Raw genomic sequence first — 22,607 nt, 5'->3', positions numbered from 1 at the left:
ATGATATCTTGTCGACAATATTTTGATACAATATAGCGCAATATTGTAAAAGATTGTGAGGATCTAAATTCTACGTCTATTAAAGCATGCTGACTTAGAAATTATTATCAAGTGAAATGACGCATCTTGGTAAGCATAAAGCTTATTTGACCTGCTGTCCAGACACCAGAAGATGTCATATCATTTAAATAGAAATAGATGTTTTCACATCCTATATGAATTACTTGACAAAATTTATATGAAAATTTCTGAAGGATTCAAAATGCCTGAAGCATATACAAATTCTTGGGAAACTTGTTTATAAATCCTTAAATGGATTAAATGAATCAAGGCTGATGTACTGAAATCGCCTTAATGAATATTTATTGACGAAGGGTACCAATAAGATCATGTTTACCCTTGTCTCTATATGATAATCAAAACCTTGCATATTATTATGCAAGTTGATGACTTGAATATTATTGGAGCTCTTGAAGAGTTTCCAAAAGCACTTGATTATATCTGTTGAAATGAGAAAATTGAAATGGTCCTGAAGTACCATATATTTGTGCAGTTGATGCATTTATATATCTTGCTATAACTACAGGCATGATATAATTTACTCCAACATGGAGTTATTTAAATAGATCAACTGCATATTGCAAATGAAAGCCCTGACATGAATATATTTGTCCTAACCAATACTGTCAAGTGTTTTGGACATACAGGGCATTCATCTGATCGACATAAGAATTCAATCCAGATGTGTTATCTATTTCCATGAAGGATTATTGTCATGACAGTCAAATCATAGAAAGACAACAACAGATTATGAAGCAAGTCATGATGTACTTGTCCTGATTGCAACAATATTATACGGTGATGATGCAACTCTATCTGAGAAAGGAAGGTGCAGATCATCAACCAGTTCGTCAAATGGTCATTTGACAGATCTGATAAAAGCTCTGTCAATCTCAAGATATGATAAGTTGGTATACAAGATTTGTTACATCATCGTCAAGAATTATGTGATGCTTTAATCAGGGGGAGCAAATACGCATTGTACTCTTTTTCCCTTGACCAAGGTTTTGTCCCATTTGGGTTTTCCTGGCAAGGTTTTTAATGAGGCAGCTCTCAAAGCGTATTACTAGATATGTGTACTCTTTTTCCTTCATTAGGACTTTTTCCCACGGGGTTTTTTCCTAATAAGGTTTTAACGAGGCACGTCATCTATTAATGGTTTGAAGAAATCCGGGCGCATGTGGTATAACCGCCTTAGTGAATATTTGTTAAAGGAAGGCTATACAAATGATGCAATTTGCCCATGTGTTTTTATAAAGAAAGCAATATCGGAGTTTGTTGTACTTGCTGTATATGTTGACGCCATAAACCTTATTGGAACTCCCGCAGAGCTCAAAAAGGCAATTGATTATTTAAAGAAGGAATTTGAGATGAAAGATCTTGGAAAGACAAAATTATGCCTTGGTTTGCAAATTGAACATTTGACAAATGACATTTTTGTCCATCAATCTGCCTATACAGAGAAAGTGTTGAAACGATTTTATATGGATGAAGCACATCCATTAAGTACTCCGATGGTTGTTCGATCACTTGATGCGAATAAAGATCCGTTCGGACCTCAAGAAAAGAATGAGGAGATTCTTGGTCCAGAAGTACCATATCTTAGTGCAATTAGTGCACTAATGTATCTTGCTAATATCATAAGGCCTAACATAACATTTTCAGTTAATGTGTTAGCGAGACATAGTTGTGCTCCTACAAGGAGACACTGGAACAGAATTAAACACATATTGAGGTATCTAAAGGGGACTATCGATTTGGGCTTATTTTATTCTAGCAATTGCAGTCCCGATCTTGTTGGTTATGCCGATGCAGGATATTTATCTGACCCACACAAAGCTAAATCTCAAACAGGCTATGTATTTATTTGTGGGGGCGCTGCCATATCTTGGCGATCTACAAAGCAGTCTATTGTGGATACCTCATCAATTTATACTGAGATAATAGCTATTCATGAAGCGAGCCGTGAAGTTGTGTGGCTGAGGTCAATGATACATCTCATTCGAGAAATGTGTGGTTTGAAATGTGATAAAATACCCATAATCTTATATGAAGATAATGAAGCATGCATTGCCCAATTGAAAGGAGGATTCATAAAATAAGATAGGACAAAGCACATTTCACCAAAGCTGTTCTTCACACACGAGCTCCAAAAAAAATAGTGATATCAACGTGCAACAGATTCGTTCAAGTGATAATATGGCTGATTTGTTCACCAATTCTCTACCAACCGCAACTTTCGAGAAGATGGTGCACAAGATTGGAATGCGAAGACTCAAATATTTGGCCTGAAGTTCTCATCAGGGGGAGTTAATACATGTTGTACTCTTTTTTTCATACAAGGTTTTGTCCCACTGGGTTTTTCTTGTAAGGTTTTTAATGAGGCAACCAAAATGTATATTATTAGAAATATGTACTCTTTTTCCTTCACTAAAATTTTTCCCACTGGTTTTTTTCTAGTAAGGTTTTAACGAGGCATATTATCTATCAATGGACATCCAAGGGGGAGTGTTATAAAATATATATATGAATGTCCATAGAGTCTAGATTTTCCACATGTCCTAAAAAGAATAGGTACATGTACATTTGGTGGCATGTATGAAATGAAGAAAATGAAGCAAAGTACATGTACATTTGGTGGCATGTATGAAATGAAGAAATGAAGCAACACAAGTTTAATTTTAACTCTTGGTGTTGTCATTGATGACTTCATCAAGAGATTTACCATCTCTATAAATAGATGGTTAAGTTCTCAATTTGTAAGAGATATCAACAAAAAGTGAAATACAATCTCTCCCTCCTTTCTACAAAGTTATTAGTTTGCTTCTCTTGTTTATTTCCAATCATATAGTTTTATAACAGATAAATATATTTTTCAAATTCTTCAGAAGCTTCAACCTAAGTGCAAAGCACATATTTTACCAAGTTAGCTGCTTGAAGGATTTAATATACACTTCTTTCAAGCAAGTATCTGCCTGATCACTATTATAATTAAAACTAGTCAAGTTGTTCGCGCTTTGCGCAGTCAAGAAAGAAAGTAGTAAACATATAATATAATTTTGTTATGACCTTAATGTTCTATTTGTAAAGAGTCCGGAGCCTAAAGGGTATAAAAATACACGGTATAAACCAAAAGGGGATGACTAAAAATTTATATACTAAAACGGGTATAACGTGGACTGATCCACGTTATACCCCCAATTTTTTTTTTCATCTGTCAGAGATTCACCGATTTTTTTTTTTTTTTAAATTAAAATGTATAACGTGGACTGATCCACGTTATACAATATATTTTGTATAACGTGGATTTAAAAGTGTCAGCTTGATCACAATGCAACGTCAACTATTAACAAGTAAATCATTAGGTTACGAGTTCTTTGCATTTTGCACTTTAATTAATGTGTGCCATAATATATTATTGCACAACGTCAACGTCAACATCCAAAGTTATGCATATTGCACATTGTATCTGATGAAATCGAAGCTGAAATGAAAAAAATATACACAAGTTTATTCTCTCGTATTAATGACGTCATAATTAATTACTGTGTTATTTCAAGAACCAGCAAAATGAGAAAAGAAGAACAATCTCATGTCAAATGTTTGGTCGATTTTAAGCCAACTTAAATACTCTCATCACATGGGCTTATACCGCAGAAAGATAATTTAAATTTCTGCTATGGTGATGGAGTTCTTTCTATTGAAATGCAGGTCCTAGAATGTTCTTAAATCAAGAGAACAACCACGTTAATACCAGAATTCTAAGAATTATAGGAAAGGATGCGAATAAAAGTTAAAAAAAAAAAAATATAATATATTATGGCACACATTAATTAAAGTGCAAAATGCAAAGAACTCGTAACCTAATGATTTACTTGTTAATAGTTGACGTTGCATTGTGATCAAGCTGACACTTTACAAATATATAATGTATAACGTGGACTGATCCACGTTATACAATATATTTTGTATAACGTGGATCAGTCCACGTTTTACAATTTTTTTTTTGTAAAACGTGGACTGATCCACGTTATACAAAATATATTGTATAACGTGGATCAGTCCACGTTATACATTTTTTTTTTAATTTTTCAGTGAATCTCTGACAGATGAAAAAAAAAACTGGGGTATAACGTGGATCAGTCCACGTTATACCCGTTTTGGTATATAAATTTTTGGCCATCTCCTTTTGATTTATACCGTGTATTTTTATACCCTTTAGGCTCCGGACTCAGAGATACAATCTCACGTGTTATACTCAAACTTAATATTTGCCCATGTTAGCTCCACGCCTCATAATATTACCAATTTCAAATTTAACTCACGCATCTTATTAACAACTAAATAGAACATTCAAATTGAAAACCATTTAATACTATTGACTTTAAAAAATAAAAAATAAAACTAATTTCACTAAAATCCTTAAAACAGAAAATTCACTATCAAAAACTGCTAAAAATATGTCGAATATCCACCAAGTAGCAAATCTTAACCTCAATTTCTTCAACTTAATTGAGAAGCTTTATACCACAGCAATAATACGCCCCCTCTTAAACTTAGTATTTGCAAAAATTTCAGATGAACTTAAAGCATATATCAAAAATAAAAAGAACCTTGCGAGATTTGGTTAAATCCTGTACAATTGCACAATTATTCTAAATGAAAAAAAAAAATCTCACACGAATAATAGATGAAATAAACTTCTATGAGCAATGAAAAACACAATACAATGTAGGAAAAAAATAATACTATTCCAATATCTCAAAGAAATAGAACACTTAACGTATAAAAATCTATTTCACTCTCGTCATACTTAAATGATTAATCTTTAGAGTAAAGTGGAACAACAATCCCATATTCAAGATGGAAGAAAATAAACTTCTAGTCGGCTAATCGCAAGAAGTAAATTCATTTCCATCTCTATTGTCCTCCATTAGTCTCTCTTGATGACCTGTCTTATTACCGAAACATATAGATTGATTGCTAGAGATGATAACTTCATATAGTTTTTCTGTCATTGTATAACACAAGTCATCGTGGCTTTCTCTAAGGGAAGTTTTGTCTTGTCCACTAGGACTGGTCTAAATGTGCGGGATCGATACATCGGTAGGGAGGCTCGGCCAAGCCTCACGGTAGCAGAGCCATAGATTAGAGTTACGAAAGGATTGCAAATTAGATTCAAGGTATGCCAGTTGTTCACCCACTTTCAAGATTGGTTGAGTCTTAAGTGTACTTTAATAAGAGTATAAAGGATCTAGTGATCATAATTATCTGCATGGCATTGCAAGCAAATGGTTTTTGAAAAGCGTTTATAATAAATAATAATTTTTTAGAACATTCCTAACAAGTTACATCATAAATAATAAGAACTCCACTCATTAATTTACTTTCATATGAGTAATTTTAAGGAGGGTTTTTAACATTTTTTTCCGATGACTCCATCATAGAGACTAGAGTCTCTATGTAGTTCTGTAAAGAGGTCATTCGAAAGAGAAAATTTGACAAAACCCATAACGGAAAATTAAACAAAAGTAAATTGATTACTTACCTTTGTGAATTTGAATGGCAATAGTTGTACTTTTCGTTAATGAATTTCGTGTTATAAATCATAGAAAAGGAAGACTTGTGAAAGGTGTTATGAACCTTATGAAAGAATATTTATCTCTGAATGAGAAGAGAATGGAAGGAGCCGTAATTAGGAGACGTTTCACAATGTCTGGGAAGGGGAAAGAAAGTGGCATTTGGTTTTTTCCTCCGAGGAGACACTTTTTATTTTTCTAAAAATTTGGAGAAGGCAAAATAATTTTTAAAACAAAATTGAAGGAGGAAATGATTTTCACCCTTTAATTTTTGGGATCTTATTTTTGTAATAGGAGGAGCCAAATCGTACATAGTCCAAAAGGGTGATTTACAAGAATGATATTAGAGGTAGGTAGTCTTGATCTTCTTGCCCAGCGTGTCTCGTGAGCAAAATATTAAATTTATAAGTTTTGACTTTTAACCTTGAAGGTTAGTTAAAGGGTCAAATTTACCCTCTAAGTATAGTTTATAGTTTAAATTTGCTCTCCGTTAAAGTTTAGGATCAAATTTACTCCTCCGTTAGGATATTTGATATATTTGCCCTTATATGAATTGAAGTGTGACTTAGACTTCACAATACAAAAAAATTAGTCACGTTAGATTCACGTAGGCTCCCAACCCCGAAAAGTGAATCATTTGAATAATCCATCAATCATTCTCCAAAAATAAAATAAAAAAAATAGTATACTATTCTTTTCTTGCAGTGTACACTGTATAGTGTACAAGTTGCCCACTGTCTTCAAAAGCATCACCCGGACTATAACAATTAACAAGCAACTATTTATAAACTGCTTATCATCTTCAAAACCCATAATCTCAAATCAATTTTCTTGAAAAAGATTCAGAAATGGAGGGTAACAATGTAATTGGATCCACAGCTCATTCAGCTTCAGTTCCAGCAAGCTCACCATGCGGAGTTGGAACACTGGGTTGGCATTTGGCTCGGCGTCTAGTACAAATAGGGGTAAACGACATGTTTTCAGTTCCTGGTGACTTCAACTTGACTTTATTGGATCATTTAATAGCTGAGCGGGAGCTGAATTTGATTGGTTGTTGTAACGAGCTGAATGCTGGGTATGTAGCTAATGGGTACACACGTGCGAAAGGGGTTGGAGCGTGTGTGGTGACATTTCCTGTAGGGGGATTAAGTGTGCTTAATGCTATTACTGGTGCATACAGTGAGAATTTGCCTGTTATTTGTCTTGTTGGTGGTCCTAATACCAATGATTATGGGACTAATATAATTTTGCATCATACTATTGGCTTGCCTGATTTTAGTCAGGAACATAGGTGTTTTCAAACTATTACGGGTTAAAATAATTGGGGTTGAGAGCTTATGTGGAGCCTACGTGGATCAGACTTGGCTATTTTTTTTGTATTGTGGAGTCTAAGTTACACTTTCATCCATATAAGAGCAAATTTATCAAGTATCCTAACAGGGAGGGCAAATTTGATCCCAAACTTTGACGGAGGGCAAATTTAAACTATAAACCATACTTGGAGGGTAAATTTGACTCTTTGCCCTTCAACGTTTGCCCAGTAGACATGCGGGTATCAAAAATTCAAGACAACTTATTTCTAACATCATTAGGTGTAATTTCATATTAGCTCCAATAGCTGAAAGCCCAGTCATGAGCGGAGTCACCTTAGGTAAAGGGTGGTCAGGTGCACACCCTTCTCCGAAAATTACACTGTGTACATAGGTTAAATGTTAGCTATTATGAGTATATATATTTAATTTTGTACACCCTTAACACAAGTGAGAAGAAATTTGCACACCCTTCCCCAAATTTTTGGCTCCGCCACTGAGCCCAGTTGCAAGAACCATTTATGCAAGGAAGCTAATGATGAGGAAAAAGATAAAAAACAAGACCAGTGCAGATTGCCATTTACAAATTACAACTACAAAAACACCAACACAGGACGAAAGACAGGCAATTCAGAGAAAACAAAATACTCAAGAAAAAAACACAAAATTTATGAAATATTTATACTCATTCCAGCTAGCGCTTCATCGTTGTGATTTAATTTACATCCTCCAAGCTACTCCAGATTAAGCTCATTTTATCCTGTCACAAGTAAAAACAATCACATGATATTATAGCAAATAATAAATACAGTAGGAGCAACTAATAGAAGTAAAAATCAATTCAATTATAACTCATTTGAACTTCATAAGTTTCCTTGGCTAATAGTAGTTTACTACTATTCCTAGTTCACGAAAAAAAAAAAAGTGCAAAATGATTCAAATATGTTTGCTCTCTGTTTGGTACGTGATCAAGCTACTTAATTCAACATATATTACAATTATCACAACTTATAAGGTAAAATTATTTACTCCGATCCATATATATTAATATTGCATAAAAGAAAATCTCAGGCGCCTATCAATTGAAGTACGAGAACTCTGGGCTCCTTATATGATTTGGCCAATCCTCCTCCCTTTGAGCTAGTTTTTTGGAGTGTGAGTTAGGCCCAAGACTTAATTTAACATGGTATCACAGCCAGACCCAATCCGAAGTTGGCTCTCGGTGTCCCGGACAGTTGTGGGGACCCCCGGTCCATGAATATACTCTCCAGACCGGACAGTGGCACCCAGATAAAGAATGTCCGGATCTGGGCGTGATGGGCTGATTCATGTCTCACATCAGTGGTGAAGGACGAGAATCCTGGGCTCCTCATATGACTTGAGCAATCCTCCTCCACTTAAGTTAGCTTTTGGGGTGTGAGTTAGGCTCAAGATTCATTTAAGATCAATATATATATATATATATATATATATATATATTGTACCGTGTACCAATTAATCTTATCATTAATCTGATCGCATAAATATTCTTTTAGCATCAATTCATAAAACTTAAAACTCATACCAGGACACTTAACATATGGAGAGAAAGAGAAGGGCAAGGTGATTCCACATCTGCGAGGAAGTGCTTTAACTGTTGCATCTGTGATTCTCACATTTTTGATTGCTAACTGAACACATCTACAAACAGTTGCCCTATTAGTGGTGTTTTTAGCCATTTGTGAAAAAGTTGAAACTCCAGCACAACACATAGCTGGAGGCATCCCAGTTACCCCACTCCCACCCCTGAAGAACACCACACATGGTCTCACAGCTCGTACTATGTTGTTGCACTTAATATTTTCAGCATGTGAGTAATTGGTTGGGAAAATCAAGAAGAAGAGTATTGAAACTACCGTAAGAAAAGGATATGTAGCCTTCATGGTGAAGTGTTTGTAATGGTAAGAGGTATTGAGTTTGCTTTTTTTTTTCCAAATGCTTTATGGTTTTATATAGAAGTTTTGAGGGGACATGAAGACAAATAAAGTTGTTACTGATTGATAAAGATCGAATGGGCTAAGTAGGCGTTTGGAAATGCTATTTTTTCATGAGATGAAATTAAAGTTTAGACATGTAATTTCATCTCATGGGGATGATTTGATTTCAAATTTTTTAAATATAAAAGTTAACTCATAAGTTTATATTTTATAAAAATAAATCTATAGGTTGGTAGTTATATTTACCAATCATGTTTACCAACCATTTATATCAATTATTAAAGATCTACAAGTTGGTAGCATATTTATAACAACTTTACTCTCACCAACCATGTGGGAGAATTATATTAAAGAGTAGTTATACTACAACTCATGTTCAATTTTCCATTTTATTGAACTAAAGTTTAATTAATTGATGTTGCATTTTTTAGAAAGGTCTTCTAGTACCGTATTACTTTTGTTATGAACTATGACTTGCTCATTTAGTAAGATTGTATAAGAATTGGAAAGTTTTGATGGTTTTCACAACTTGTGGGTTTTTATGTCTATAAGAAAAAATACAATTTATGAAATCCAAATTGCATATCCAAACAAAACTTCAACTTCAAATCATCGTAATTTCATCTTATGATTTCAAATCATGTCCAAACGGCTCCTAAGACAAATAATGGACAAGATGAAAATGAAATACATGAAATTGGTGAAAATTATAGTAGGAGATTAGGCTTCAATTTTCAGTAGAGATAAAAAAAGAAAATTACTTGGGTGATTTGATCTTTCTGCCCATAAATTTTTGTGAAATAATCTAGATACATCACTGATATATTTTTTAAGGGGAAAAAAAAAAGCACATGCAATGCGTGTTTGCACCTTACATAGGATTTTCATGTGCAGGTGGGGAAGGTGCCATGTTGAGTTTGTTATTGTGATCGAACATGCCAACAAAATTATGCGGCTCATAGTTATCTGCATCTCCAAATGCACTCATGTCATACGTTTAGCAGATTTCCTTTTGACCACTTTGGACCAATTAATAGTAAAGTTAATTTGAGACCTCAAAATTTTGTTGCCTAAAGCAATTAGAGCCGGCCTTGTTATTTACAGTCACGAAATTAAACGATTTCTAGACCAGCATATTCAATATTAATGCTAAACATAGATAATCACAGACAAAACTCCCAGAAAAAAACAATAACTCGAAATTTTATTAGATAAATTCTCACAAAATACTGCATTTAATACGTAAGCTCAGCTCGTTTAGTACGCAGAGTAAGAAAAGTTCTCATTATATTTTCCCCATCAGAGAAAACACAATTTATTACATGCAAAACAGAAGTGCAAAAACTCTGAACATAAGTGTACATAAACCAAACCAGAAAAAGACAGTTACGTTCCAAACAAATTATTTGCTATATAGCTCACACCAAATTAAAGAAATGCCTTCTATCATCCTTAAACCACTTCAATTGATCCTGCAAAGAAGTAACAATGAACAAAATTATCAGAAAACAAGCGGATAGGTAAGATAAAAGGACAAGGAAGAAATAATTGGTTTGTTTCTCTTTCATCGTTGGCTGATGATAATATTGCCCAACGAAAATTCATCATTTTAGTGCAAGGTTTGTGGTTATGGCCATCTTATCACGTGCTTTAATGTGTCTACCTCATCTGACATGGCTATTTTTTTTTATTTTTTTTTTGGGCTGTATTTGGTACGATGAAAGTTATTTTTGAGGAAAACATTTCTTGTAGTCAACCACAAGAAATAAGAATGTTTTCTACTTAGAAAAGAAATGACTTCCCTCACTTGTGACGAAAGTCTTTTTTAATTCCTTACAACTATTTAAGCCTTTAATTTCATTCATTTGCTTCAACCAACATTTAGACATTATTATCAGTCTCTAATACTAAGTTTCATCAGAACACTATTCAATTTGTTAATATTGTTAATTTGTAGAGTAATATGCATTCTTTTTGTAACGATATTTTTCATGCACCCACCAACTAAACGAAAATCATTTCCTAAAAATATCTTCTATGTAACATTTCTTGAAAAATATTTTATAAGAAAAATGACTTTAATTAAGGGAAGAGTAATAGTACTTGGTGCAATCAACACTCTTTGAGATAGGGACGGACAAGGAGATTCCACAATTCTGAGCGAGACCCTGTGCTAGTTGAACATTAATGTTGATCTTTTGAGATGCATTCTTGAGACAAGTGCATGCAGCCTGCCTATCTGGTGTAGTTGCAGCAGCAGATGAAAGAGATTTACAACCAGAACAGCAAGGTTGTGGTGGCTTCCCACCAGTACCTTGTAAATAGCTGAGGCATGGCTTAACGTTGCTAATCACAGTGCCACAAGAGATAGCACCTTCTGAAGTTGGTGCAAGTAAGAGAATTAGCAGCATAAATAATAGGGCCATGATCAATGGTACTGCTTTTGCTTGGCTTGAAGAGTTCATGGTTAAAAGACCAAACTACTACCAAAAAAAGACTTTAGATTGAGTTGAACTTGTTGCTGAGACTCTTGTTTTGAGCCTGCTTTTATAGATGAGATTTAAGAAAGCTCACTAGCACAAGAAATTTATAAAAATGAAAGAAATGTTTGGTTTAAAGTGATTGAGTGCAAGAAATGATGGAAAATTATTGATGTATTTTCTTGGTTAAGATTGTGTGTAGTTTTCTGCAAAGTCAAACTTTGGTGCAATGGAGATTGTGGCAAGTAACTGCGAACTATTCAACACAACGGTCATTTTCTATTTTAGTAGTAAAAGCTTGGATAATCTCACAAATTGACCTCTAAAATAAAAGAGTACACGTATAATTACAATCCCATATATACTGAGAACTCAGCTCTCTCCACGTTTGCTTGTCAGTGATGGCTTATACAAGATTTTAGGTGATTAGTGTCGGTCTCTTGCCACAATTAGTCTTGTGAGCGATCCAGTTTAATCTAATAATGTGTTGCTTTTAAGGCTTTACTTTTTGTCCCACCCCTTACTAAAGGATGCATTCGCCACTGTTGGTTGCAAATTCAGTTTCAGTCCTCTTTGCACTCTTTCCTAATTAATTACCAAAAAATACTAGTAGTAATAATCATATCAGGTAACATTAAGCTGGAGTTGGCAGTTCCAATGGCATGGTCTAGAATCGAGCTGGATTTTATACAAGATTAATCTGGGAAAGGACACTTGGAAGAATTAGAAATGATATGATTTTGCTTGAAAATGGATATCTCAACTTTTTATAATAAAACTTGCACTAGGAGGGCTAAGTATTGTTTCTCTGAATTCTGGAATATTCAATTAACTATCTTGACTTTCCAATACTTGATTTGGTGCTGCTTTTTTATTAGGTAAAATCGTATAAAAGAGCATTTCCCAAATCCCAGCTGCACCATTACCAAAGTTATTGCAACTTTGCAAGTAATCCAACTCTAGGGGCAAACTCATTGAAAAGATCAAGGTGTCACAGAATGAAGTTCTTGAATCTTTAAGTCATTACGTGTACAATTTTTTTACTAATTTAATCATTGAGTCTTGTATTAGACTTTAAAAATGTTAGAATATTTGCTTTTGGACTACAGTAACTTTGTTTTATTGCTTGTGAATAAACTTTGTTTTACTGTTAGTAATTAGTTAGTTAGAAATATATTTTGTAGAGATATTCTAGGCTAGGTTGGTTAGTTAAAGATATATTCTGCAGAGATATTTTAGGCTAGTTTATGATTATCTTTTTATTATTTTTTTTCCTATAAATGCAAAGCTAAACATAGCTAAATAATATAATTCCTTTTGACTGCATTGCAATATATTTTTCTCTCAGTATTTTTTTGCTGTTATTTCCTATGTTTCTTTGTTAAAAACCAACAATTGGTATCAGAGTCATTTTCTTGAGGGACCTGTGAGTGAGATGGATTTTGAAAATAGTTTTTCTCAAATAGCTCCTCCTGTCTTTGATGGTGAAAATTATCATCTATGGGCAGTAAGAATGGAGACTTATCTTGAGGCTTTAGATCTTTGGGAAGCCGTGGAAGAAGATTATGATGTTCTTCCGTTGCCAAATAATCCCACCGTGGCCCAGATCAAAAACCAAAAAGAAAAGAAAATCAGAAAATCAAAGGCGAAAGCAACTTTGTTTGCTGGTGTGTCTGTAACAATTGTCACAAGAGCTATGGCTCTCAAAACAACAAAAGAATTTTGGGATTATCTAAAGGAAGAATACACAGGAGATGAAAGAATACGAGGCATGAAGGTGGTAAATTTAATAAGGGAATTCGATTTGCAAAAGATGAAGGAATCTGAGATCGACAAGAGTACTCAGACCGACTTCTTGGCATTGTTAACAAGGTAACGTTGCTTGGCACTAAGTTTAAAGATTCAAGAATTGTTGAAAAAATTCTTGTTACGGTGCCTGAAAGATACGAAGTATCCATAACTACCTTGGAAAACACAAAAGATCTGTCCAAGATTACTTTGGCAGAATTGCTAAATGCATTGCAGGCACAAGAGCAAAAGAGGCTTATGCGGCAAGATGGTATGGCTGAAGGAGCCTTGATAGCCAGCCACAAGACTCAAAGCAAGGGTGATAATTCAAAAAAAAAAAAAATTACCTACCTTGCCAGCATTGTGGCAAAAAAGGTCATCCTCTATTTAAATGTTGGAAGAGGTCAGATGCACAGTGCAAGATCTGCAACCAACTTGGTCATGAAGCAGTGATTTGCAAAAACAAATCTCCAAAATATGAAGCAGATGCACAAGTAGCAATGAAGAAGGAGAAGACCACTTGTTTGTGGCAACATATTTTTCAACCAAGAAATCTGATTTTTGGATGATTGACAGTGGTTGTACAAACCACATGACATATGACAGAAATATTTATAAAGAGCTTATGTCAATGGAAAACAATAAAAACCAGAATCGGTAATGGTGACGATATTCCTGCAAAAGGAAAAGGGACTATTGCAATCAAAACAGGTTCAGCTACAAAAATAATTTCAGATGTTCTTTACGTGCCTGATATTGATAAAAATCTGTTAAGTGTTGGCCAGCTAGTGGAAAAAGGATTTAAATTGTTATTCGATGACAAGTACTGTCGAATCTTTGATGCCACTAAGTAGGAGATTTTTACGAGTTAAAATGAGGGGTAAAAACTTCTCATTTAATCCAACAGAAGATGAACACATGCCAGAAAATTGCAAGACCAAAGATGGGTTGGCAGATTTGTTCACAAAGTAATTCCTGCCAAGTCTAGAGTTTGCAGTTCCAAAATCAAGGAGGAGTGTTAGAACATTTGCTTTTGGACTGCAGTAACTTTGTTTTACTGCTTTTGAATAAACTTTGTTTTACTGTTAGTAATTAGTTAGTTAGAAATATATTCTGCAGAGATATTCTAGGCTAGGTTGGTTAGTTAAAGATATACTCTGCAGAGATATTTTAGGCTAGTTTATGATTATCTTTTTTCCAGAAACAGCCTCCCTACCTAAGGTAGGGGTAAGGTCTGCGTACAATCTACCCTCTCCAAATCCTACGTTGTGGGATTCACTGGGTATGTTGTTGTTGTTGTTGTTGTTGTTGTTTATAATTATCTTTTTATTGTTTTTTTATCTTATAAATGCAGAGCTAAACATAGTTAAATAATATAATTCCTTTTAACTGCATTGCATATATTTTTCTCTCAGTATTTTTTCTCAGTTATTTCCTACGTTTCTTTGTTAAAAACCAACAATTATTCATTGTTTTTATGGTTTTGGAGATTCGAAAGTCGGTATGCAATAACACAATGATAGCAGGGGAAGTTAGAAAAGAACAGAGAAATAAGGTACAGAAACCGGTAAAAAGGAAGGAGAAGGAGAAGTGAAAGCAACAGTCTGTGTCTCTGTTAAGTTCTCCTCATTTACTTTGATGAACAAAGGAATGAAATAATCGTAGCTGAATAGCTATTTGTTTTAATTCTTACACCCCCTTCACTGTTTAATAATAAAGAGCATTCTAATTAATGTTACCAAGCATTGAGCAACATGATATAAAGTCCCTATCCTTTTCACTTCCCCAATATCCTTTCTTAGAACCAAACAATTGCCAACTTCACCAATGGATGAATTTGGCTTTAAGCTAAGGCCATCCCCTTTCTTTAACCGTGCCTTTGTTTCTTTTTTTACTCACTTTTTTGTACTAAGTTCTTTATATGTCATAATCTGTGAGCTTGCATTCTCCACCTTTTATGTCATCACAGGAGGTGCATTCTGCACAGAGTCTGCTGCAGCTAATTTCACACAGTAGCATCCTCGCAAGTATTAGGTTGGAAAAACAGCTATGTAAAAAATTCTCAAATTCATTTGCTTAGTAAAATCTCAGTAATGTGGTGACATAGAAGGTAATATTACAATAAGAAACTGACTTTGAATATATAGAAGATAATACAGATAAATAGCCCTCTTTTCAGTTTTGAATGAACACTGAGAGGAAGTGGAAAACAAACTGAAAAAGAGACCAGTACACACTGATAAAGAGTCAGCTAGTAAATGGATGAACTGTGTTACACATGCCTGGCTTTTTGAGACACCAAAGTGGCTGAATCGGTTCAGCACCTATTCCCCTAGCAACCATTCTGTACCTCCATTCATTTAGTCGATCAGTAGCCTCTGCATATCTCTTCATCCCGGTTTCATCGCGATTCCCTGACCACAATGTTTCTGCCATTGCTGATGCTATCGGCCAAATTCGTGAGTCCATAACAGTTGAACCAGCTTGTTCTGACCATAATGCTACTTCCCCTCCAATTACCAATTGAGCCTCCTCATCAGTCAGGCCATAGGTTATATAATAGTTGTAAATGGTTTCCCAGGTCTTGGAAGGCCCATACCAGGATCCACCATTGCCTTGGTCAGTACCTGATGGCTGGTCATAGCGGCTGTCATTTCCAACGAAGCTCCCATGACCACAATCCAAGTAATAGTAATCTGCAGACGACACAATGACACGGTAGCCAGAAGTGACAAGCTGTTTTGCATTGTTTGGTCCATTATTCCAAGTTTGCATAATAACATTCTCTGGAGGAAGCAGACATGGATTCACTTTCACATTAGTATTCAATATAACATCCTCCCAGTACACCACTGTACGTTTGAGTGAGAGGATTTCAGGTAAGGTATTATAGATAAACTTCTAGAGTAGCTGACAGAGAGTTCCATTGCTAGAAACAAACTTTTGGATTGATGGATCAGTATTCCAACAGGCTGAATTGATCTCATCCGCTCCCGCCTGAAAGAATGAATCTGGAAACATGGCAACAGTATCGTGGATGACATCCTTGGGAACTTCATAGATCTTGGGAATCAAGGGGTTCAGTTGACCAGTGCCTGGTTCAGCTGCAAGAGCTGGACTACCAGCAGGCCACCAGAACATATTTGCACAAGTGATTATCTCAGGGTAAGCTTCAGCCCAAGATCCTGTATGTGCTGCAGTATTTAAAAAACCAGACAAACTTCAGACAGCTAATATATTGCTAGCAAATACTCTTTTTTCTTCTTTCCTATTTCCACAAAGATATCAATATGATATTCTATGGTTAACAAAAGAAATTTATGTGCTTTACGACATGATATTACCTTCTTCTCAGGAGGATTATAGCTTTTTGCCTCTGATTTAGATTTTGATATTTTGGTGAAGTAGCATAATATCAATTCTAGACATATTAATCTAAAATTTATAGTTATTCGCACACCATGTAAAAGAAAAATTGTCAATGCTACAAAAGGAAATCCACCATACATGGGGCCAACTATCAAGATTGAGATCGTCAACCCTCTGAACTCTCGTTCACATACTCATTGAAAGTATCAATCATTTTCTCCTACATTTTTGAGAGAGCTCGACGCACTAGAATCCTCATTTCTCGTGCTTCACTCTTCAATTGACTTGTTGGTTTTAACCATAAAGGAAGAATTAAACAAATCAAGGTTAAAGAATAAATAAAATAAAAAGAAATTTCAAGTTCACAAAGATCCGTTAGAAGAGAGAGATCTTCAACCTATTTACGCCTAATCACAGACCAAGAGCCCGTTTGGCGTAGCTTATAAGTTGCTTATAAGCTATTTTCAGCTTTTTGAGTGTTTGACTGGCCAACTTATAAGTCATTTTGTGTTTAAAATAAGTCCAAAAAAATAAGTTGGCCCGTTTGGCTTAGCTTAAAAAAAACAACTTATAAGCTAAAAACAGCTTATAAGCCGCTTTTTTTAAGCCCATCCAAACAGGCTCCAAGCCGATTTGTTCATTTCAAAAGCTAAATGAAGCTAATTGAATCGTTATTTCAAAACACTATAACATTTTCAACTTAGGGTGTGTTCGGTATGAAGAAAAACATTTTCCGGAAAATGTTTTCCAATTTTCTCATGTTCGTTTGGTAAAAAATTTTGAAAAACATTTTCTTTAGGAAAACAAGTTCCTGAAAAATGGGGAGCATGACTTCCCTAATAAAAGTAGGAAAAACAGGTCCACAAGTGCATTCCACCAACCATCCAACCCACCCCTAACCACCAAATCCCAACCACGCCGACCACCCCACCCCCACTCTCGCCCCCACCCGATGTGCTGCCCCACCTCCACCCCCCTCCCCCAAAAAAATTGTTTTAAAAAAAGTTTTGATTTTTTTTTTTTTTGGTTTTTTGCACCACCCACCCCTACCCTAGCCCCCCAACTACCAAACCCCAACTACTTCCGCAACCATGCACCACCCTACCCGCCAACCACTACCACAACCCATGCACCACTCCCCCCACGCCTCACCCTACCCCCACACCCCCACTGTTACACCTCGGAAAAGTTCATGTCGTTGTGCGGTAAATAGACTGACGTAGGGTAAGAAGTATATGATGTCCCTACAAGTAAGAAAGGGTACTCAGTGATTCTAATTAAGATTCCAAAGACATTTGAGGCAAGAGAAGAAAGTTCGTTAAGGGAGGCGAAGCATACGTCGTGTTTTGGAAAGGTTTTGTAAATTACCGAGCTAATGTTGATTTAATAATGTCTTAAGAAAGAGTTATGATGCCCCTTAGATTGTTAATGAAGTGTTAAACAAGTGCTAAGAAGGTTCCATAAGGATTGGAGATCAAACGAAACGACGAGAACAAGTTTGGAAAAAAGGTGAGTTATACGACCCATTATATGGTCCGTATAACTTTTTACGGTTCGTATAATGGTCCGTATAACAGTCACAGTGAGGGGTGATCACTAAAGAATTTATACGGTCACTTATACGGACCGTCTAAATTTATACGAACCGTATAAATTGTGACGGGCGGCTTGGTCTCTTTTTATAAATATAAGCCCAAGGTTATTATTTTCATTTCTCACCTCCTCCTCACTTCTTGAAACCTCTAGAACTCTCTATACCTCCCATTAACAAAAATTCAAGGGAAATCAAATATCAAATACCAAAAACTGGTAGAATCAAGTGCAAGAATACTAACTAGGGTTGATGGAAGCTAGAAATTCCTTTGGAATTGAAGTTAGGGTTTTCCCCAAGTGAAGCATTTCCATCCAAAAACCATTCCTTCACAATCAAAGGTGAGTTTTATGTTCATTTCATGCTATTAAGAGTAATGAATGGTTGAAAGACTTGGATTATGGAAGAAAGTAGAAAATGGGGTACAAATATGAGAATAGTGGAATTCTTGAATGGTAACAACCTGAACCATAGTTCTTGACATGTTATGGGTATAATCTTGTTATGAATGATATTAAGAATGTTGAAGAAGCATTATATGTGAATGAATACAACGTTGGGTGATAACCATGGTTAGGGATGACTTGAAGAGGGAATTTTGAGAATTGAATAATATCTAGCTTAACAAGTTGATTGATTATAATATTGTGGATGTTGTTATTGACGTTTGAGAGTTGTTATATTATATGGAGAAAGTTGTAGAAACAAAGGAAGTGTTGCCCAATTTTCGTTAGCTCTTAGATTGTTAATTGAGGTCTTAGGTATGTTCCCGGTTATCTAACCTTAGTACGAACTCTCTTGAATGTAGAATTACGAACTTGGAAGGAAGTGTTTAGTCGGCAAAGTTAGAGAGGCGTAAAAGGTATGTAAGGCTAGTCCCTTCTTTTCGAAGGCATGATTCCTACAACATGAATTCCTTTATCCTCCATGATTCTCTTATATTTCGAAAACTATAAGTCTACGATTATTAAGAATTTCTCATGAGATAAAGATAAGAGATGTGTTATGAATATGATAAAAATGATGATGAATTTATGTCTAGAGATTCTAAAGCTTATGATATGGTAGTCTTATGAAGCTAATGATCCTTATATGATTCCTTGATGTTATTGATTGTTGTTAAGCTCACCTTATAAGGCTCGTTCTTTCAAGGTGAGATATGATGACCATGACTACTCCATAATGGAATCGGGGGTTCTCGACCTTACGTCACCCCGATCAAGTTGTAACTTTTAATTGAGTTCTTATGCATGCTTTATGATAAGTATATAATGATGAGATTACACCGTGCCTACATGGCCGGGCAAACACCGCTAAGGCGGGCGGCATATACACCATGTCTAGATGGCATGGGCAGACACCACTAGTGGGCGGCATGAGATGCTTACCCCGGACGCGGGCTAATGATGATCACACCGTACCTATATGGTCGGGCAGTTGCATACATATGCTTACATGATATGATGTTGTTTATTATATGAGTTAGCATGCATGACTTCGCCTTAAGAGGCAATCAGCTACAGGTTACCCCGTTACCTTATATTCTTGCATCTCTTTATCATGTTATTGTGTATGCCTTACATACTCAGTACATTGTTCGTACTGACGTCCTTTTCTTTCTATGGATGCTATGTTCATGCCCACAAGTAGGCAGGGAGACGGCCCAGATTCTTAGGAGCTACTCAACAGATTCACAGGAGCACTCCACTACTCCGGAGGTGCCATTTGTTGTTACATTCTTTTGTGTACATATTTGGGCACGACGGGGTCCTGTCCCGTCCTTATGTCTCAGTACTCTAGTAGAGGCTCGTAAATACGTATGCAAGGGTGTTATACCCCATTTTAACGAGGGTCAAAATGGTTTACAACATTCCGGTAATTCCGGGATTAATTAAAATTAAGGAGTCGCCACTTAATTACTTATGGTGAATTAAGACACCTAAAATTTACTAAAGTTATTGTCTAAAGTTAACTCCGTTTTAAAGTCTACGAAACCACAAGATACTAGGTAAGGGTTCAACTAATCTAAAGAGAAGGTATTAAGCATCCTTTAAGATCTATTAAAAATGGTTAACCGACCGGACTTAGAGTTAATTAAAAAGGCCAGTTGTAAAATTTATGTACAAATGTTGAGTGTCAAATAATCTTCTCAATTTATGCTTGGAAAACATTTTCATGAAAATCCACTGAAATGTACTTTTTGTAAACTCAAAACAACTTATTTGTTAAAACAAGTGCAGCCTTGAATTAGTGACCTAAAAACCTATTCATATTCAAAGAAAGATTAGATTAGTGAGGAAAATGACTGCTGCTTTGTGCAATAAAATTTTAGCAAAAAAACATTTAACCAAATTCCCACCTAAAGGATAAAACTTGGAGAAACGTAGAGAACTAATCACATGTTCAATTTCCTTATACCTAAATGCCATATTCCATGTAAAATAGTAACTAGTATGTTGTTAACTAAAGCAAACCTTAAATGAAACTTGGCTGTAAATTATAGTATCTTAGGTCTCAAACAGTTGGTCACAAATAGAGGTTGGTCACACAAAATACAAATAAAGGTTAATCACATGGGTAATCTCAATCACACCAACGAATAAGCAAAGATGGTAACGTAAAAAAAAAATGATGAAAGCCATTTTTGACTTTCATAAGCTATAGGAATGCTCTGCAATATGTTTCTTAGGCAATATAAGAGAGCGTCGCGGAGAATTATGTGCGGACTCTGTGAATGGTGTCGTTGAATCTCAAAGTGAAACTCTTCGGCTCCGGTGTTCATGAAAAAAAAAAGTTAAGAGGAGAAATTTGATTCTTGGTAATATATGAAGATGGAAATGAGAAATGACATTATATTTAGTCCTTCAACTTCAACAAACAAGAGGTCACAATATTTATGCAGTAAAAGGAGCATGTTATCAGATACAGTAATTGGAAAATCCAAGCAGATTCTTTAAATGTTTACACTAGTTAAAAAACAAACATGTTCTTATATGATCTTGGAAGCATTTTTTTTGTTACTAAAAGAAAACATTTCACCTACATATGGCATGTATCTCATGGAAAATGGGCAAAGTGAAATGTCAAAAAAGATGTGAACAGAGGTAGACGCACAGTGCACTACAACGTGAATAACAAATAACTTCTCTAATACATGACTTAGGCACATAGTGATATTTAACTTCTATTATCAAGAAAGCTGAACATAGTACATTTTTAATCTTCTTACAACTTGACTTAGCCTATTTAATATTTCGATATAAACATAAAGATACACATAGCAACGAACCGAAACTTTTCAGCGTGTATGAACGTGATCTAACCAGGATAGAACGCTACCAAAGAAAACCACCCAATACGAAACTACAAAAGATGTAACACTAACATAATTCTTGGCTATAGGATTTCTATAAACAGATTCGTTTACACATGAAAACAGAGCCTAACTCATGATTTTTTTCAACACAAATGCAGTGCTTTTAACCAAAAGGGGGGAAAGTCAATACATAAAGTAGTGAAAGAGTAAACTTAATGAGAGATCTAACCTAACATTTATCTTAATAGTTTATAATTTTTAGCTAACTCATGAACCACCTATCCGGTTAAACAACATGAGCAGTGAACCAAACAAACAACTAGAGCATAATTTCTAATAGGCTTCTAAATATAGAATTATTAACTAACATACTAAGAACATGATTTTGAAGACACAAGAGTAGATCATAAACCATGATTTCCTAATTAAATGAAATATACATGTTACATTAACAGTGAAAGGAAAACAGAGAAAAAGATCGAAGTTTAAGATTCACTAACCTTTTGTTGGTGCAGTGAACGGGGACGTCGGGCGAATCTACTCTCTCGTTATGAACAGATTCGAAACTAGACACCAATGAGTTCTAAAAATCTCTATCACGGTTAAAGTCCAACTGAAAGAGGAACTTTAGAAATTTAAGGTTCTTAGAGTTCAAAATGTGTAGAGATTGTATTTGGTGCGGTGGTGTTCACAGATGTTAAAAAAAAAACGTGGTGCGGCTACTATTATGAGAGAGTATTTATAGATGAGAAACTAGGATAGGGTTTGTGTTTGCTGAGCGGGAATTGAAAGATTTGATATTCAAAATCGAGTCAAGAGACCCGTTTGAAATTTGCAAAGATATGCGTCAGATCATAACCCGAAACAGTGAGATTTTGTTTAAGATTTTTTAGGAGCTGGTGCGTTTTGAGTATAAAATAGGAAAGTCTTCATAGAACCTCTGAAATACACCAGACGTGGATGAAAGAGATGGATCCCTCTTGCTCGAAAATAGATGGACAAAAGCTGTCCATGGTTGAGGGATATTGGAGCTTTGCTTGAAAGAGAAAAGGGATGAGAGAGGCACATGTAACGGCTGATGAGGGATGGAAATTAGGTTTGAAAAAAAATGAGATAAAAGAATTATGGGCTGGACTCT

The 22,607-nt window shown here is 35.2% G+C and overlaps 3 protein-coding genes and 1 long non-coding RNA gene across 4 annotated transcripts; 1 reads left to right on the top strand and 3 right to left on the bottom strand.

Annotated features, from left to right (window-relative positions):
- Positions 1-6,487: 6,487 nt before the first annotated feature.
- LOC132644276 (pyruvate decarboxylase 1-like) lies at positions 6,488-6,955 on the top strand. The gene has a single exon (XM_060360864.1). It carries the CDS (start codon positions 6,488-6,490, stop codon positions 6,953-6,955), a length of 468 nt encoding a protein of 155 aa, XP_060216847.1.
- Positions 6,956-7,485: 530 nt separating this feature from the next.
- On the bottom strand, positions 7,486-8,919 carry LOC132599887 (non-specific lipid-transfer protein 2B-like). Its single transcript, XM_060313055.1, has 2 exons — positions 8,514-8,919; positions 7,486-7,709 (listed from the first exon to the last, which is right to left on the bottom strand). Exons 1-2 carry the CDS (start codon positions 8,869-8,871, stop codon positions 7,705-7,707), a joined length of 363 nt encoding a protein of 120 aa, XP_060169038.1. The 5' UTR covers positions 8,872-8,919; the 3' UTR covers positions 7,486-7,704.
- A 1,191-nt stretch (positions 8,920-10,110) lies between these two features.
- On the bottom strand, positions 10,111-11,458 carry LOC132599886 (non-specific lipid-transfer protein 1-like). The gene is made up of 2 exons (XM_060313054.1): positions 11,029-11,458; positions 10,111-10,397 (listed from the first exon to the last, which is right to left on the bottom strand). The coding sequence occupies exons 1-2, from the start codon at positions 11,388-11,390 to the stop codon at positions 10,388-10,390; spliced, it is 372 nt and encodes a 123-aa protein (XP_060169037.1). The 5' UTR covers positions 11,391-11,458; the 3' UTR covers positions 10,111-10,387.
- A 3,785-nt stretch (positions 11,459-15,243) lies between these two features.
- LOC132645087 (uncharacterized) lies at positions 15,244-22,555 on the bottom strand. Its single transcript, XR_009583989.1, has 2 exons — positions 21,970-22,555; positions 15,244-16,387 (listed from the first exon to the last, which is right to left on the bottom strand). It is a non-coding gene; the product is annotated as an uncharacterized LOC132645087 (long non-coding RNA).
- Between the last annotated feature and the right edge of the window lie 52 nt (positions 22,556-22,607).

Source organism: Lycium barbarum, chromosome 6, assembly GCF_019175385.1.
Source record: "Lycium barbarum isolate Lr01 chromosome 6, ASM1917538v2, whole genome shotgun sequence".
Taxonomy (NCBI): domain Eukaryota; kingdom Viridiplantae; phylum Streptophyta; class Magnoliopsida; order Solanales; family Solanaceae; genus Lycium; species Lycium barbarum.
The sequence above is the reverse complement of the archived record's forward strand: the minus strand, read 5'-3'. Positions and strand labels throughout refer to the sequence as shown.